Source organism: Artibeus jamaicensis, unplaced genomic scaffold (genome assembly GCF_021234435.1).
Source record: "Artibeus jamaicensis isolate MK-2021 breed Jamaican fruit bat unplaced genomic scaffold, CSHL_Jam_final scaffold_474, whole genome shotgun sequence".
Taxonomy (NCBI): domain Eukaryota; kingdom Metazoa; phylum Chordata; class Mammalia; order Chiroptera; family Phyllostomidae; genus Artibeus; species Artibeus jamaicensis.
The window spans coordinates 6512562-6529925 of NW_026522046.1; the positions used below are offsets into that span (position 1 = coordinate 6512562).

At 45.2% G+C, this 17364-nt stretch overlaps 2 protein-coding genes across 4 annotated transcripts in view; one reads left to right on the forward strand and one right to left on the reverse strand.

Annotated features, from left to right (window-relative positions):
- Positions 1-1248: 1248 nt before the first annotated feature.
- LOC119056455 (5-hydroxytryptamine receptor 3C-like) lies at positions 1249-6696 on the reverse strand. Its single transcript, XM_053657874.1, has 9 exons — positions 6622-6696; positions 5283-5449; positions 4869-4913; positions 4306-4415; positions 3866-4035; positions 3515-3675; positions 2295-2499; positions 1729-1944; positions 1249-1601 (listed from the first exon to the last, which is right to left on the reverse strand). The coding sequence occupies exons 1-9, from the start codon at positions 6686-6688 to the stop codon at positions 1372-1374; spliced, it is 1371 nt and encodes a 456-aa protein (XP_053513849.1). The 5' UTR covers positions 6689-6696; the 3' UTR covers positions 1249-1371.
- A 9170-nt stretch (positions 6697-15866) lies between these two features.
- The window catches only part of ABCC5 (ATP binding cassette subfamily C member 5), an 84177-nt gene continuing 82679 nt past the window's right edge, over positions 15867-17364 (forward strand). For 2 of the 3 annotated variants that reach the window (XM_053657657.1, XM_037154830.2), the window contains exon 1: positions 15867-16269. The gene's annotated coding sequence lies outside the window, so the exon portion shown is untranslated. The remainder of the gene's footprint in view (positions 16270-17364) is intronic. The other variant, XM_053657660.1, reaches the window with a different exon arrangement.

Consider the following 17364-nt stretch of genomic DNA (forward strand, 5'->3'; position numbering starts at 1 on the left):
TGAGTGAAAGGAGCAATTCGGAATATTGCGGGTTATTTCTGCCTCCAATTTCCAATTCCCATGGACTCCTGCCTGCAGCTGGGGAAGCAAGGATAGAGCCAGTACCAGGTTGTCCTGGAGACTCAGCTTCCAGCTGGGAACATCTGTGCTGCAGGAGTCAGCCCTCCAGTGTCTCGGGCACTGGCCGGGAGGGCAGATGCTCCTGCCGGCAGAGAACGCTGGGGTGGGAGTGGACGTTGGCAGCTCGGCCACCTTTGGGCATCCACGGCGACCAGAGGGAGCTGAGGTGTTTGAGGAAGAACGGTGGGGAGGAGGAACCAGGAAAATACCATTAGTGAGCAGTATTACTTCTCTGTTTTCACTCCTAGCCCGTTGTGACCTGGGAAATTTAAGCTTTAGACAGAGAGTAGGAGAAATGAAAGAAAGAAAAAGGGAATGGCTGCTAAAAAGAAAAGAAGGTTTGAGTTGTAATTATGTTGCTCGCAAATCTGTACTTTTCTGAACCTGGGGTGTCCAGCAAACCATGTCTCAGCTCTCAAGCACAGAGACACAGGGGTCTCTACTCCCCCAGGCAGCCAGTGGGAGGGATGGTCAGTAGACAAAGACTTGCAAAATCAAATTTTCCAGTTCCTTTGTGTAACTCCCAAATAAAGCAAACGCCATTTTCAAATGTGCTTCCTTGGCCGAATGTTCTCTTTTTAGTGTGATTAAAGGCAGGTCAAGTCATTGCAACATAGTTAACAGTAATTTGGGATTATGTATGTTAATGCTCTAAGTGCTTGATGACAATGAGTCATATGTCAGGTGGTGACAAAAGACTTTACTCTTTAAACAGGAGATGCCCGGTTCTGGCACATTGTTAATTCTGAAATCCAGGATAACCGGATTTAGGAGGTTAATTCCTCTTTTATTATAATTCCTTGTAATAAATTTGGCCTCTTCTTTCCCACCTTCTACTTCCCCAAGTTGACTAATAAACCATTTAAAAAAATCCTTTGGGTGATGAGAAGTTTCTGCAATAAAACTCTTAATCCCAAGTTTTTTTATACTATAATATAATACAGGGAAGAACCAGTGCTTTCTGCGAAGGGATTTATTAAGGGTGATTCAATCAAGGAAGTATTCCTAAGAAGCCAGGCAAGCGAGACTGGTGGGACGACTGAGGGGAGTTGACAGCCTGCAGGAGCAAGGACCTGGCCCTGGGAGGATATAGGAAACCATCCACGTCCAGTTTGACTGCATAAAAGGACTGGATTGAAAAATGAGGTGGCTGTCAGGGCTGTGAGGCTGGGATTTGAATAGGCATGAGAGCCCGGCTGGTTTTTGGAGGCAACAGAAGCTGCAGACTAGAGCTTGCAGGTGGGCATCTGCCTAGGTGTTCCAGAGGACAATGACTGTAATGACGGAGGTGGCCATGAAGAACAGGTAGAGGCGGAACAGCAGGGTGTCCATCATGCGGCTGAACTGTATCCACAGGCTGACCAAGTGCTGCTTCTGAACCGCACCTTCCTGACAGATTCTTGCTGACCCAGGGCAACCATTTGACTCTGCCTCTTGGGGACCTGGCACCTTCCCCACAAATTCCATGGGCTCCTTCAGACCTAAGGAGAGACAGAAACCAAGATGGGTTGCGAAGTTCACCTGTGAGGGTGGGGGACAGGGAAGGAGGCAGGAGCAGAGAAGTGGAGGTGTTGCAAGAGGAAGTGTGGGCAGTGCTCACTTCCTTACCAGGCAGGTGGGCAAGGGTGAGGCCCAAGTCCTTGTTTCCCCTCTGGGGAGCAGTGGGACAGCATTTCATTGGGCTGGTGCAGTGCAGAAGCAGGGAACAGAGCCATGGGGGCATGGGTGGGGGCTGGGTGGTGGCCAGGTTTAGCAGGTAGGTGATGAAGATGGTCTCCAGCAGGCTGAGCACCATCAGGGACAGACAGACAGTAAAGTAGACATCTGGAGGGAAGGCAAGGCAAGCCTGTGTGAGGACCAGTGGACCTCCCTGACCTCTTGTTTCTTATTTGCCCAAAGGGCATTTTTTATTTAAAATTATTTTTAAATGTTTTATTGTTTATGCTATTATAGTTGTTCCAAATTTTCCCCTTCACGACCTCTCCACCCCCACTTTCATATGTCAGTCCCCACACCAGTGACCATGTCCATGGGTGCTTCATATATGTTGTTTGACTAATCTCAAAGGACACTTTTTAAAGGTCCCTTTTCACTTTCAACTGGTTCCCCTGGTCCCTCTCCCCACCCCATCCCCAACACTGCCTTTATTCTACTGAAAGAGGAAGGGGCCATACTGATGAGGGGGGTGCCAGTATCTGGGAGTAAGTCATTCATCATGAGGAGGAAGACGTTGTAGCCCAGCAGAAGGGTCATCTTGAATGGGGCGCGGTTCTGGCTTTCTGCTGGCAGGTAGAAGCTGAGGGCGTCGATGGCAACCAGAAAGCTACTGGGCACCAGAAGGTTTATGACATAGAGTTTTGACCTGCGCCTGATGGCCACCTGGTGGGGAGGAGAGAGAGCCAAGAGAGGAGCAGGCTGGGAGGCTGCCAAGCAGGTTAAGAGCAAGAGCTGAGATTTGTCCCAGAACAAACTGTCTAGTGAGGAAGTCACCTTCACTGTCCTGTCTCTCCAACAAAGTCATCTTAATAGCCACAGTCTGCCTTCCCAGGGTGTGATTCTGCCATGCCTCTTACCACTGAAACATATTTCATTCCTTCTTGGCCCAAAGTGTCAATTTCTCCACTTTCAGTTTTATCCCTACGATATGCTCTTAGAACAATTGAGGGGCCAGATTCTTAGGTTATCATGTGCATTTTTTCCTTGTATTTCTGCTTGCTCTCCTCATCAAGGTCTAATACCTAGTGACTTTCTTTGCTGGTGGAATTTAAGACTAGTAGGAGGGAAAGCAAGACAGTGGCAGATATTGTGGGGTCACCAGGAATTGGAATCATAGTATCCCCAAGAGAGTGTTGCATACATTTTCTAGCATCTCTTTATTTCATTAAAAATTTTTTTTGAATTGGAGTGACATTGGTTAATGAAATTATATAGGTTTGGGGTACAATTCTGTAACGCACCATCTGTATATTGTATTGTGTGTTCCCCACCCCAAACCGAGTCTCCTCCCATCACAATTTATCCCCCTTTTACCCTCTTCTCCCTCCCTTGCCCCACTTTTCCTCTGGTAATCCCCGCACTGTCTTCCATCCTCCCTTTTTAGAAGCAAACCCAGTAAGCCCAGCCCTGCAGACAGTTCTGACGGCCCTGGGTGGGGGGAGGTTCCCTCTCTGTGAATCTCTGCCACTGGGGCTTCGTTTCTTCCTCAGGGACAATCTGTTCCATCAGTCTTTACTGAGTGCTAGATACTGTGCTAGGTACTGGAGACTTATCAGTGAAAAGGTGATAAAAATCTCTGTGCTCAGGAAGCTTACTTTCTAGTGGAAAACTTTATGCTCTGGGGCCACGTAAACTATGCATCTCAGGGGAAGATCACAACCAGGGCCCCTGGGCTCACGTGGAAAACGAGTTGGTCGTACTGGTCGGTGCCCACAGTCGTCTTCTTTGTGCTCTGGTGGATACTCAGAAGTACCCACTCCCCCTTGCTCTGGATGAGGTTCTGTGATATGTTTGAAATCTCTTGCACTTTCTTCTCCATGCCCAGGACCATGTTCTCCACTGCAAAGAGACCCAGACAACTCAGCCTCCTCAAATTCTCCCATCCCCTTGCCCAGACCATTGGGTTTCTTGCCACTTAGCTTACACACCCCTTTCAGTGAGATTCCTTCACTGTTCCCAGCTTTCTGTCCTCTTCTTACCCAAAACCTTTTCTCTGTGTCTCAACAGATTATTTATGAGCCTCGCTCACCTGTGTAGATGAAAGAGTTAAAGGTGAAGGTGCAGTTTTGTTGGTCAAAGGGGAAATAGAAGATGTCCAGGTTACAGATGGTGATCGCCTTTATTGGCCTGCCGTATCGGACTTGCCCTTCACTGTTGACATAAGCCATGAGCCCCGTAGGTGCCTGATCCACAGTTAACCTGTATATGAGAAGGATGGATTGGTGGGTGCTGTGGGTTCCCCGTCGGACCTGGCCTTCTTTCTCTCTCAGGTTCCTCCATTCCTGGGCTCCAGCCCCACTTATCTGATTTCCCCCTTCAATCCATCTCCATGTTCCGGGGCTTTTGTAAGCTCCTAAGTTCAAATACTGCACCTTTGTAAACTGAGTCTTTGTGTAGCCCCATTGGTTACACTATGCTCTTCTCTGGAGGTAAGGTTTCCTTCTTGCTTTTTTCATCCCTGGTACTCACAACTCTTGGATGAAGATATCTGGAAGCCACAGGTTTTCAGTTGCTATGCTGAGCTTCCTGATGCCCCCACATTCCTCTGGGTTCCACCCGATAAACCGATTGTACCATTTCTAGAGGAAACCATGACATGGGATGAGTGGAGTGGGAACTAGCTTTAGTCTTGCTCTAAGATCTCCTGCACTTCACACTCTTCTTTCCCCACTCATTTCCTCACTCTCCCAGCTCTTCTCTGATGAGCTGTCACAATATCACTAACGAAGTGTTACTTCCACTTCTCCCTCAATGTTCTCAAGGGAGACCTTGAGCTTGGCTTTGGATTTCCAAGGATGGAGCCATTTCAATATCGACCTTGCTTTATTCTGCCTTCTCCCTGTGCCCCATCTCTGTCCCACTAAACTGGCAAAATAGTAAAGAAGTTTTGTGTTTTCACTGTTGGTCTGGCTCTGTTTGAACTCATCTAATTCATGGGTAGTCTCAGCTTTATCCATTGTAATCTGCAAAGTTGGCCCCAGGGGCAGAAAAGGGAAGGTACTATAGTAAAGGGGAAACTGAGTCTGTCATACCATACTTAGCCACAGGAACGATGTCATCATTTGAAGCTGTACATTCTGGAAAAACAATTTTCATGCAGGATCATTAACTCTGTGAAGTCAGGTCCAATGCCACCACTCACCTCTTACTCATCTCCAAGGCCGTTCTGTGTAGCAATTAGGATTTTAAATCATAAGCCACTGAACACTGTACGTCAAATAATCTAGGGCACATGGGAAACAGTGAAAAAAAGAGCATGAGGACATTGGGATTATGTTTTTTTGTGGAGTATTCCAAAAAGGGATGGATTTTACCTGCAGTGATATCATTGTAGCACTTCCTGTTATGACTCCCTACTCCACAGAAGAAACTCTGAATTTTACAAAATCCAGTCAGGAGACCCACTGCTTCCCACCACGCCATTGCAGTGTTCGGCCAGGACTCACCACTTCCAGGATGGCAGACAGGGTGAAGGAGATGTTGACACGGACGGGGTTGCTGTAGTTGGTGATCGGGAGGAAGGCCTTTCTGTCAAATGCTGCTTGGAAGGCAGCAGGATCCACTCCGTGCTGCTCAAAGCCTGAGCAATTGATGGCAAAAGTGTCTCCTCTTCCTGTCGGAGAGCGGGGACTCTGTGAGAGCAGTGCTGGCACTGGGGTCAGGGGACTGTTTCTGTGAGAGGACAGGGGGCACGGGACAAGCCTGTGAGCCCCTCCTTCCGGAGCCAGGGACCGTGGGCTGGACAGGTAGGCAAATGGTGGAAGCTGGTGGGGCGAGCTGAGTCAGGGCTCCATCCTCAATTCCACTGTTTCTGTCTCCACGCAAAGCCTGTCCAAAGGTGTATGCAAACTCAGCCCTGATCACTGCTTTTCATGTCCTGCTATGTTCTCCCCAATCTCACCACAGACCTTTGCACCTCCCCTGAGTGATGTCAGTGACAGATTTTGCCACCACAGTTCTCCTCCACTATATTAATAAGGTATAGATGATCATAACTTAATGACAAGGGAAGAATTCGGGTGGGTAGGTAGTATGAGATTGGGCATGTTCAGGGTGGTATGGCCTTTCATGCTGGTGGCATCAGGTGGCAGTGCGAGATATGTGGGGTCTTAAGGAAGGAATCCAGTTTTTCAATTTAATAAGTATTTATTGTGCCTACTATGTGTTGTGATTGTTCTCTTCTAAATCATAGCCCCTGAAACTCTCTCAGAGAGAGTTCCTTGATACCAATCTTATACCCAGCTGCTTTCTGGTCTTACTTTGTGGAGTAGAATCTGAGAATGACGTGGTAGCATCTGTTTTTACCTCTCTCTGATATTATACCATCCCTCATTGCTGCTTCACTAGTGAACAGGAAAAATACTCTAGATTGAGAAAATTATACTGAAAAACTGTTCCTCTTTCATGACAGGTCTCATCCATGCCCTGCCTCTTAGCTTCTTTCCTGTTCCATTTCACTTGTTTCAAGAAAGCTGAGAATTCTCTTTTACATAACATCACCTGATATTCAGAAACCATGGGGTAGATTATATGCTTGTAAAGAGAAAGACACAGGGAAGGAGAAGAGGCCAATAGAAGCAGGAGAGTGGAAAAGTAACTAAAGAGAAGAGTGAATTAACTCTTAGGATCCTAGAAAGAGGTACTAAACCATCAGTGTTCTAAGTTTCCATTTTTACCAAAATGAACATCCAATCATTGACTACCTAGGAAAAACGAGAATTAGCCTGGTTCTCTGATTCTCAAAATGTATATGTCTGATTTGCTTTTGTTCTTGTCCCATCTTACCTTGAAGCAGCAGGTGGAGAAGGAGGCAGAGGAGGAGTCCCTCCCCATGGAGCCAACCTCTTTCCATCTTCCTCTCTGTAGCTCTTCTCTGGGGACTTAGTGATGATGTTGACCTTAAAAGACCAAGAGGCCACACCTTGAGCTCTAGCTTTGAATAATGCAGGTGTCAGGTGGCATGAGCCACCCCTCTAACAAGCACCCCTAGTGCTAAGAGAATGTCATGGAGGACTACTCACCTGTGACCTAATTGGACCTGAATCTAGTCTCCAGAAGGAATCTGGAAAATCAGTTTAGAGGGTGGGAAGCAAAAATATTTGCTCACTGGAGCAGTGCTAATGGCTTCTTCATACTGTGGAGTCATTCTAGCATGTAATGCATCCTAGAAAAGACACAGCATGAATGCCACTGTCTTCAAGGGACACATGCACTTATTTTTACACCTCTTGCCATCTTTCACAGAAAAATGGAGGTCTCCTTTTTATAATCAACTTTAGACTCTAAAGTTTTAAACACAACTCCAGTACTGACAGGTCTTAACTTCTGGTTTTTGTAAGTGTATCAAAAGTAATGTGGGCGCACACCTGCTGGATGGAGGGAGTGAATGGTGGGGCAGAGCGGAGGCAGCAGAGGTAATACTGTTCTTAGTAGAAGTTGACTCGTGAGGTCACGAGAGATCAGCCTGCAGGTTTATATTGTCTTTGGCTGTGCTAGTGTTTCATTTTTAATTTTTAATGTTTTAAAATATTTTTAAAGATTTTTATTTATTTTTTAGGGAGATGGAAAGAGAGGGAAAGAAACATCAATGTGTGAGAGATACATTGATTGGTTGCCTCTCACATGTCCCCAGCCAGGGACCTGGCCACAGCCCAGGCATGTGCCCTGACTAGGAATCGAACCAGTGACCCTTTGGTTCCCAGGCAGGTGCTCAATCCATTGAGCCACACCAGCCAGGTGTGTGCTAGTGTTTTAAAGAAATTAGTTGTCAATGCTTTGGTATTGGGAGATTTTACATAACAACTGTGTTTCTGGATTCATTTGAAAAATGAGATCAAGCAACATCAGGCTCCCATTTCTGCTTGACAACAACGTGCCGAAGCTAAGAAGACAGTTAAGCTTTTTGGTGGAGCAATATTCTCTCTGGGTCATCACAGTCTCTGCCACCGCCTGCTGTGCTGTTCCTGACCAGCTCCCCTCACTCATGCTACCTGCCTGGCCTCTGTCAGCATTGCATTGGCTTTGACTGTTAGGATTGATTTTCTTGTGTGATTCTTCAAGAGCCTCAAGAAGTAATTTCAAAATAGTATTTCATGCCCAGGTGATCAGAGGTCTCATCAGGTTTAGAGTGCGCAAAATTTGGTTCATAGAGGAAATCAGACATGGTATGGTTAAGTGGGCCAAAATAATCAATGGTTTAACTGGTTTTACTCTAGAATTGTTTCTGTTAGGGAAGACTCCAGAGAGGGTGATCAGTGGCCTGGAGAACAGAGGGAGCACAATTGCTTGCACGAAGAAGCTGAACGGACTGAGTCACTGTGATGCAGTAAGGAAGGTCTAAGACCAAATCCTGTTTCTCCTGCGATCCTGTCACCTCCTGTCAGCCTCAGTTTCATCCTCTTTAAAATAGGGAGGAGAAAACCAACCTTCTGTGGCATGGGGGGTGAGGGGATTATGTGTTTGGAGATCATGCATGTATAGTGCCTTTCCTATCCTGAACAATGAATAAATTGAAGCAGAAACAATGGCAGTAATAGTAGTTGTCACTGTTATCCTGGCTCACCTGAGGTGGCTCGGGTGGCTTCAACTGGAATGGAACCTTGTAGACGTAAAATGTCTGGGTTGACGAAAGCCAGCCCAGTTCCCATGAGCCCTCTCTGCTCAGTCTCAGGTACCAATAAGGACCATCCCTCTTTTCTTCCCAGTGTGACTCGTCATCATCTGAGAATCCCTGCCCCCCTGGGAAATTCTTTTTTTCTTTTTCTGTTTAAGATGACTTTGGATCAGCATATCTCAGTTTTTCCCACAGAACACTAGTTCTACAGGATGTTAAATGCTGTTTCTAAAAAATTATTTTTCTAAAAATTATTTTTATTCAAGTTCAAATAAATCTGGGAAATACTAAATTAAACAAGGCTTAATAGGTTTTATTATTGCAGACTTTCTCAGAGTATTTAGTTAAAATTTGCTCATGTGACTTGAATATCATGTACACAATATTCCAAACTTAGTTGACTTTGAAAATTCCTGCTTCTCAGAATATCTTGCAGGACTAATACTCCATGGGTTACTTTGAGAAATACTGCTTTAGGTAAATAGAATAAATCCAGAATATAAAACTTGAAAAAAGTGTCTTAAACTTACTAAAGATAGTAAGTTTACTATCTTCTAGATTCTTACTAAAGATAGAATATAGAAAGAACACAAGCTGCATATATATAAATAAATAAAATATTTTTTTAAAAAGTAAATAGTGGCCTGACAGGTATGGCTCAGTTGGTTAGGTGTCATCCTGCAAATCCAAAGGTCGCCTGCTCATTGCTGGTCAGGGCACATGACTGGGTTGCGGGTTTGGTCCCTGGTCAGGGTGTGAACAAGAACCAACCAGTCCATGTTTCTCTCATGCATCAATGTTCCTCTCCTCCTCTTTCTCTTTCCCTTCCCCTCTCCCTAAAAATAAATAAGTAAATAGGATCTTTAAATAAATAAATAAATAAATAGAGGGATAGATAGCTAGCTAAAGATTTTAAAACCTGAGATTTTATTAGAACTGTAAGAACCTGTGAGCAAATAGAAAGTAAAATATGCAGGGCAGGGAGGGGTTTGGCTGGGTTCAGGGGGAGGGTAGGGGTAGAAGCAGACAACTGTAATTGAACAACAATAAAATAATTTTTAAATTTACTTTAAAAAGAATGTAAAATATGAATTACAAGCTGTCCTGAATCCCTGAGGAATATAAACTTGGTCTGAATCAAGAAGTAATATTTTTTATTTTCTTTTTCTTTAGATCAATGGCCAGCTGCAAGCCACATACCATTATCCACTGAGATCTTAATTTCAGGATAAGAGTTTAAAAAGGTGATTTCACTTGTATATGGAATCCAATGAACAAACTGAACTAACAAGCAAGAGACAGGCTCATAGATGGAGAGCAGATGACAGCCAGTGGGTTGGGGGGGCGTTAGTGGGTGGAGGGATTGAGCAAAAAGGAGAAAGGACTCGTGGACATGGGCAGCAGTGTGGTGACTGCTGGGAGAAGGGAGGTATGAGGGGACTAAAAGGTAATGTAAAAGCAACACAGTAAAGATTAAACAATAAAAAATAAAAAGATGCTTTGGTATTGTTACTTCTCAAATATTCTCAGACAGTAACATTTTAGTAGCTAAAAAGTAATAGCAATTTTTCTCATTGGTGGTCTTGTAATGAACACAAATGATTTCATCCTAGGACTCAATAAATGAACTATTTTGAATGAAAAATAAATGCAGCCTGTATAGATTTTAAATTTTCCTGAACTGACGTTCATGCCAAAAAGGTTATCACTGATGTAGCCCAAGGTTGTTTATCTCTCCTTCTGATAAGAAGACACTTGGGAAATGCCTGGACCTGTTTTGGCAAGAAGGCTCCATGCTGGCTGGACTGCTGGCCCTGCCCTCGCCCTGCAGAGCCGTATGCCTCCGTGTTGTTTGTTTGCCTTTGTTTGCCGGTGTCCAGCTCACACTCCTCAATAATGTGGGGGAGAGCCCCCCATGCACACTTGACCATTAGAGATTTAGACACACTGTAACATCTCATTCAGTTGAGTAAATACGGGCTCTGACGTTTGTTGGGTTTGTCCTGGTTGGAGGGAACAGCCGGCGTGAGTGTGGAAGTCACAGTGTTGTCAGGACCTCAGATTTGAGCAGCAGAGCGGCAGGAAACGAAGCTGTGGGGCCGTGTGGGGCCAGATCCCGGAGGGCCTTGTCCACCAGACGGCGTCTGGTTTAACGCCCAGTGTCTCCCAAACCTGCATAAGGTTCAGACCTATTGAAGGGGATTAATTCTCCTAACCCCCTGAGTTTCCTTAAATTATTTATGAGATTACTTAGATATGTACTTTCATGAAACCATGTAAAAAGTCCGTATGTTTATAGCTCTTCTACCACCATAAAATTAAACTCAGTGTACAAATTATGTGCATACAGGACTACAGAATCAACACAACACGAATTCACTGTGGTGTATAATATTATTTTGCTAAAATTAGATAATTGTTCTAAATTATTTCCCTCTTTTTAACAAGGAACTAATTTTTTTAAACACCTGTTATGTTTTGGGCCAGTTTGATAGTGCCTCTGAATATAAGCACTTCAAAATCATTTTAAAGCAACTCTTTATTTCATTCTATTACCCTACTGTGGATGAGCCTGGGAAGTTACTACTACGAAGATGGGAAGTGTGGGATAGATTCCTTCATGAAGTGGATGTGTGCTGTGCCCTGTGATGTGACTGTGCTGCTTGTGCTGCGCCCACGAGCTAACCCACTGCAGTTCTCGGTCAGAAGTGCTGTGAAACCTTCGTGTGGGTAACGTGCTGCCGCGTCCTTGGCTTTCATCGGGCCCCGCTTACACCTTAAATCCTCTACTTTTCTAATTTGCTGCAGATCATTGAAGAGGTGCCTTATTCTGTCACACTCTCTTGTTTCCATGATGTCAGATAAAAGATTCAATCAATTAAATACTTTTAAAAGCCTTATTCCATGAAAATGACTTTCATGGCAAAATTGATCTGCAAAACAGAAGTTTGGCCTGTATAACTGGCAGAATTCGTTGTGAGCACCACAGTGGACGGCGGCGATTGTCACCACTGGACACTGTCTGCTGACAGGCTGGGAAGAGGAGGGTGTCGGGAGGCTTAGGGGGAGGGCGGTGGCCTTCTCAGGTCAGTGCACGTGCCACACGTTTCCCTGGACACCTCTGTCCCGTACACCACATCTAACCCATCAACGAGGTCTGTGATTTTACCTCTTAAATCCTCTCGAGTCCACCCACTTCTCGTCCTCTTTCCCACCACAACCCGAGCCCACGCCATCACCCTCTTTCCCGGACAACAATCACTTCCAGCTAGACTCTTCTCTTCCGTTCTAGCTGCTTCTAATTCTGTCTCCAGTCCGCCAGCTGCAGCGGTTTTCCGAATGCACATTCGATTTCTTACCCCTAACCCACTCACCCTTTAAAACCTTGCAGTGGTTACCTTTCACTCTTCCTCTAAAGACCTGTAGCACAGCCCACAGGCCTTCGGAAATGCATCCTTCCTTCTCCCACCTCCTGGTCTCTGTCGTGCCCTCTGCCTGGAGCATTCTGTCTGCTGCCACCTCCAGTCTTCCCCTCGCTGACTCCTACTGTCCTGCATATACCTTCCTTTTCTAGTACTCAATGCAGGTACAGTTTAAATTTGAATTAACGGTTACCTGGGACTCTAAGCCCTGTGAATGCAGGAGATGCATCTCTTTTATCTCCATTATATTTCCATCAAATATTGAATGAATGAGTATCTTCAGTATATTACAAACATAATTATTTTAAAATACATGTAAGTCTGTATTGCCATAGATTCTCCAGTCCCTTGCCTGAGTGTTGGTGAATATCACCGCCCAAACACTTCACAGCACAAACACATTTCAAGGGAGGATGCTTTGCAATCAGTATCATGTAAATGAGTATAAGGGTGTCAGACTCACATTCACCGGGGGCCACATCAGACTCGTGGTCGCCTTCAAAGGGCCAAATGTAACTTTAGGACTGTATAAACGTAACTCCTCCTTAACCAGGGGCAAGGAGCTCAGCACTGCTGCTGTGTAGAGACAAGGTGGAGGCAGGCTTCAGCCTCGGGCCTTGTGTTTGCCGCCTGTGGCCGAGGCTATCCTTAGACCGACCACAAGGGTGCCATAGCGCACTGAAGGCTGGCACTAGGGCTGCACGGTGCTCATCCATTCTTCTTTTTCTAAACCTATGATTAATACATTTGATGTATTTCAGGGAGGTTTTAGAAGTGTTTATTTTATTTTATATGAGGGAATCAGACATACAGCTTTTGGGTGCTGCAGGGTGTCGGGCATGGTTTGAAGTACTGGTGTGCTGTAGTGAGGTGGCTTGAGGGGTGCTGGGGCGTTTTCCTTATCCAATCAGATGGCCAGAGATACTTCAGCGATTCTCATCAGTAGAAACTCTGTGTGTGTGTGTTAAATTGCACACATCTCCCACAAGAAGAGAAATGTTTGTTTCTACAATATGAAAACCTTTTAATTAAGAAATACTTAAAGGCTACCAAAATTACAGCAAAAGATATTAGGAGCACCCATGCACCCACCTCCAAGCTTCACTAAATTTTGACATTTATAAGTCCTTTTGAAAAGAAATAAAACATTATAGACACAGGTGAAGCCCCTCACGTGTCACTCCCTGGACTTGTACTCCTCCCGCCAGCAGCAGAGACAATTTCACTTTGAAATTGTTTATCACACACAATACACGTACATATCCTTACATAACATCATATTTTTACGTTTGCAAATGGAGTTATACAATTGGAGTCTTTTTGTAACTCATTCTTACTCAACATTGTTTTTGAGATTTATATATATTGATACATAGTAGCCCTTGTTCTTGAACTGCTATATAATGTCCCATTGTACAAATACCATAACTTGTTACCTGTTCTTTTATTAGTGGAATTTAGATTCTTTCCATTATTACACACCATGCACAATGAATGTATCTCTTTGTGCAGACGTGTAGGAGACGCCTCAGGGTCACCTTTTCTCAGCTGATGGCATTAACCCCTAATGTCCTAAGGTACTTATCGTGCGTAGTAAATTCACTTCTCTCCTCCACATCTTGCATGATACTAGCTCTGTGTTATCCTTGGGAGAATTAAAAAAATAGTCACTCAAATAATTTTGTATAGGGCTTAATTCACTTACAGAGACCCCTGCTGAGAAAGGCTAGTCTAGAGCACACATGCAGAAGTGGAATTGCTGGGTTCAAGGACAGGCATAAAAAAACTATTAGCCTTCCCCCACATCTCTTCTTTTCTTCTTCCACTGTTACAAAGTTGTAGATGGTTCATTGCTGCTGTGCCAAACATTGCATTTCCCACTTTTCTTCTCAGTCAGATGTGACCATGTGACTGAACTGTCACCAATAGAACGTGATTAGAAATTACGTCTGCAGCTTCTTGGCTGGTGCCTGAAGACCAGCTCACACCTCCTTCACATTCTTTTATGTGAAGGCCACACTGGAAGAACTGTCCTGGGACACACATTAAATACACAAACACTAATGAAAACTGATGAGTGAAAAAAGGTTTCAAGTAAATGTACGATTTTGTGTTGGGCGGCCTTTATACCCATTCTGGGCTGCATGCAGCAGCCCATGGGCCGCAGGTCGGATGCCCCTAGAACAACTGCGGGAGCCAAATGTTGAACCTGACAGGTCTGGGTCTGTTACACCTGTCACCCTGGGTCTCTGACGAACTGCGAGAAGCAGAACTGCACTGCTGATCCAATAGACTCACCTAGAAATAAATTTCTTGACTTCAAGCCACTGATTTTTTCTTTTTTTAATCCTTACCACTTAGGTACTTTGACTTGGAATTGAACCCTCAACCTTTTGGTAACAGGTATGACACTCCAATGAACTGAGCCACCCAGCCAGGGCAAGCCACTGAATTTTAGGGATCTGCTTGAGGCCTGACAATACAGCCCATTTCCAAAGTTCCATTAATTGAACTCTACCAGCAATATGTGAAATAACTTGTGTTCTGCCTCTGCAGATCCTTGCAAAACCCGGGTTGTCAGATTTTCATGTTTCCCCATAACATAAAATAGGCATGAAAAGGCATCTCATTGCTATTTTAATTTCCATTTCCCTGACTTTTAGTGAGATTGGGTGTCTTTTCAAACATACTCGAGTAGCCTCTCTGGTTTCTTTTCTGTGAACTGTTTGTCCACATCATTTGCCTATTTTCCTATTGGATTATTGAGTTATAGAAATTATTTGTGTATTTTATACTTAAATACTTGGTCCGTTATAACATGTGCTCTATAGATAGTGTCTTGTACAAAAGGTTAAATTTTAATATAGTAAAATGTTACCAACCTTTCCTTTCTTACTTGTTTTTATATCTTGTTTAAGAACTTTTCTACTCTCAAGTTCACAAAGATATTTCATCTTTTCTTCTAATTGTCTCAAAGTTTTCACTTTCAACCCTGACCAGTGTGGCTCAGTTGTTTGGGTGTCATCCCGCAAAGAGAAAGGGTGCTGGTTTGATTTCTGGTCAAGGCATGTATCTAGGGTGCAGGTTCCAGGCCGGGAAGAGTAGAAAGGCAACCGATCCATGTTTCCCTCTCATATTCATATCAATGTTTCTCTCCCTCTCTTTCCTCCCTCTTTCTCTCTCTCTCAAAAAAAAAGGTTTTTCTTTCACAGTTAGGTCTTTGATCTACCTGAAATAGATTTTTCAGGTGGTATGTATAAAACAGTAATCCCTGAGTTTTTAAAAAATATATAGATAAGTAATATCCCAGCACTATTTAAGGAACCTTCTTCCTTTCTCTACTGATTTGTAATTTTTTTCTGTTACAGCTCAAGTTCACATATATGCATGAGTCTGTTTCTTGGCTCTCCGTTCTATCACACTGTTTTATCAATCCAGTTTTGTGCAAGAGCACTGTGCTTATTACTTCTGCTTTATGACACATTCGTGTGGTCACACTATCTGGTTGTATAAAGGGGGAAAAGTCACTCTACCCTCTTTTACTTTTTAAATCTCTGAAATGGATAATCATAATATCTACACAGATGGTTGTCATGGAGATTAAAAGAAACAAGAATTGTATCTAAGCATCAGGTACCGAGTATTAGGCACTCAACAGAGTAGTTATGTTATGATCATGCTGAAGGTACAGATGAAACACACACAAAGATAAAGGGACCCTCAGTTTCATTTGTAAAGAGATAGGGATGAGTCGGCATACGGTTTCTAAGACGCCTGCCACTCTAGAAACAGAGATCATAGCATTTCTATCTAGAAACCAGGCAGCACACACCACGCATTGGACAGTGGGATAAAAGTAAGAAAGGTGATATCAGAATGCAGGGTGGCTTCCAGAACAGCCAGTCATAACAGATAAGACTGGGCACTGACTGGCGACAAGGACATAGAAGCTACCGTGACCTTCACGGTGTTTCTGGTGCATAAACGGCCGCACGCTGTCAGGGTCTCCCGGCCTACCAACACTGAGCTGCCCTACCACACGGGGCTACTGTCAGCCTCCCGGCCACCTTCGGGGGTGCGCGGCTCCAGAGCAGACCGCAGACAGAATCGCCGAAGTATGGGAAGGTTGGTGCAGAGGTAGAAACGCCTTGGAAAGAGCAGCCAGCACCTCCCCCGGGGCTGCTACGGTGCTTCTGGGAAATAGAGTCTTTAGCCGCGTGTTCAGCCTCGGGCTCCTGGAAGGAGGACTACAATTCCCTTCAGTCTTGGGGATTCTTTGTGCAGCACGCCTGCGCAGTCTGGCGGCCAATGCCGCTATAAAGGCTTGTTTTGCTACGGAGCTGATGCTCGCGAGCGTGGTCGAGTGGCCGGCGCGGTGGTCCCGGTCCTGGGACACAGGTAGGTAGCGGGCGCCACCGCATCCCGTCCTTCCCCCTCGGTTGTCACTTGGATCACCCCCGTGTATTTGCTCTGGAGGCGGCGGGCTGTGATCGGGATACCAGCAGTTCGGGGGAAGCTAGAGACCTGAAAAAAAGGCCTGGCCTTCGTCTTGTCTCCCGCCGCCCCCTCCTTCGGACGAGATCCCTATGGGCTCGTGGTGCGGTACAGGCCTGGGAAGGCAGGTGTGGGGTGGGATGAGTGGTCAAGGGTGCTGGCTACATTCCCGGCTGCAGCCACCAGGGGGTGCTGTGCCCGCGGCCCGTGGGTGTGGGGCGCTATGGTTCGTCAGGCCCCAACTGGCCATGGGAACGCCCTAGGGTCTGAGGCATCGCAGAAGAAGTTGCACTGAGAGAAGCTCCCATCCTTAGGGCCGTGGGGAGGGCGGCACGGGACACTCCAGTTCAAGCCGCACACCGGAGATTGAGCTGCCAGGGACTTGAGAAGCCATCCTTTTGGGGTTTTTTTGCAAAAGGGTAAATGGAGGTTTGTAACTTAAGCACACACAGCGAACCCCGGGCAGAGCCCAGAATGGAACCCAGATTTCTTGACTGTCATCATCGCCCTTTCCACTTTCACCACACAGAGCTGCATGATGCTCTGTATTTATTACACAAGGGTCATTTGGTGTCTGCACAGACGTGGGGAGGTAGGAGGCACAGGAATGGCTGACAAAGTTTCAGGTTTTGAAGGTGGAGATAGGTAGGGAGATGTGCAGGTTATGCTGGGGTCTCCAGCATGAGTAAGTGACATGGGCAGAGGGTTGGAACTACAAGCGGATGGGAGGAGAGGGATTAATAGGAATCCTCCTTTCAGCCTCCAGTCGGGCCCTCTTGTGCAGCAGCTTCAGGGCTTGGAACCAGATTCCTGAGATGTTGGAAATTCAAGTTATGAAGGCAGTTTGGAAAACACCAGTCTGGCTCATTAAAGTTCTTAGTCCCGTGGAACTGCCCTCGCCCCATGCAGTTTCATCTGCTTCATTGTACCCTTGTATCACTGGAAGGAGAGTCTTGATTTTATTTAAAAAAAAAAAAAAAAGGCAGCTCTGTTAATTTT

Coding starts and splice junctions, on each gene's coding strand:
- LOC119056455 (XM_053657874.1), bottom strand. CDS start 6,688: ATGGAAAGAGGTTGGCTCCATGGGGAGGGACTCCTCCTCTGCCTCCTT. Junction 5,450..6,621: donor TCTCCACCTGCTGCTTCAAG/GTAAGATGGGAC, acceptor GCTCTCCGACAG/GAAGAGGAGACACTTTTGCC. Junction 1,602..1,728: donor CACCCTTGCCCACCTGCCTG/GTAAGGAAGTGA, acceptor GTCTCTCCTTAG/GTCTGAAGGAGCCCATGGAA.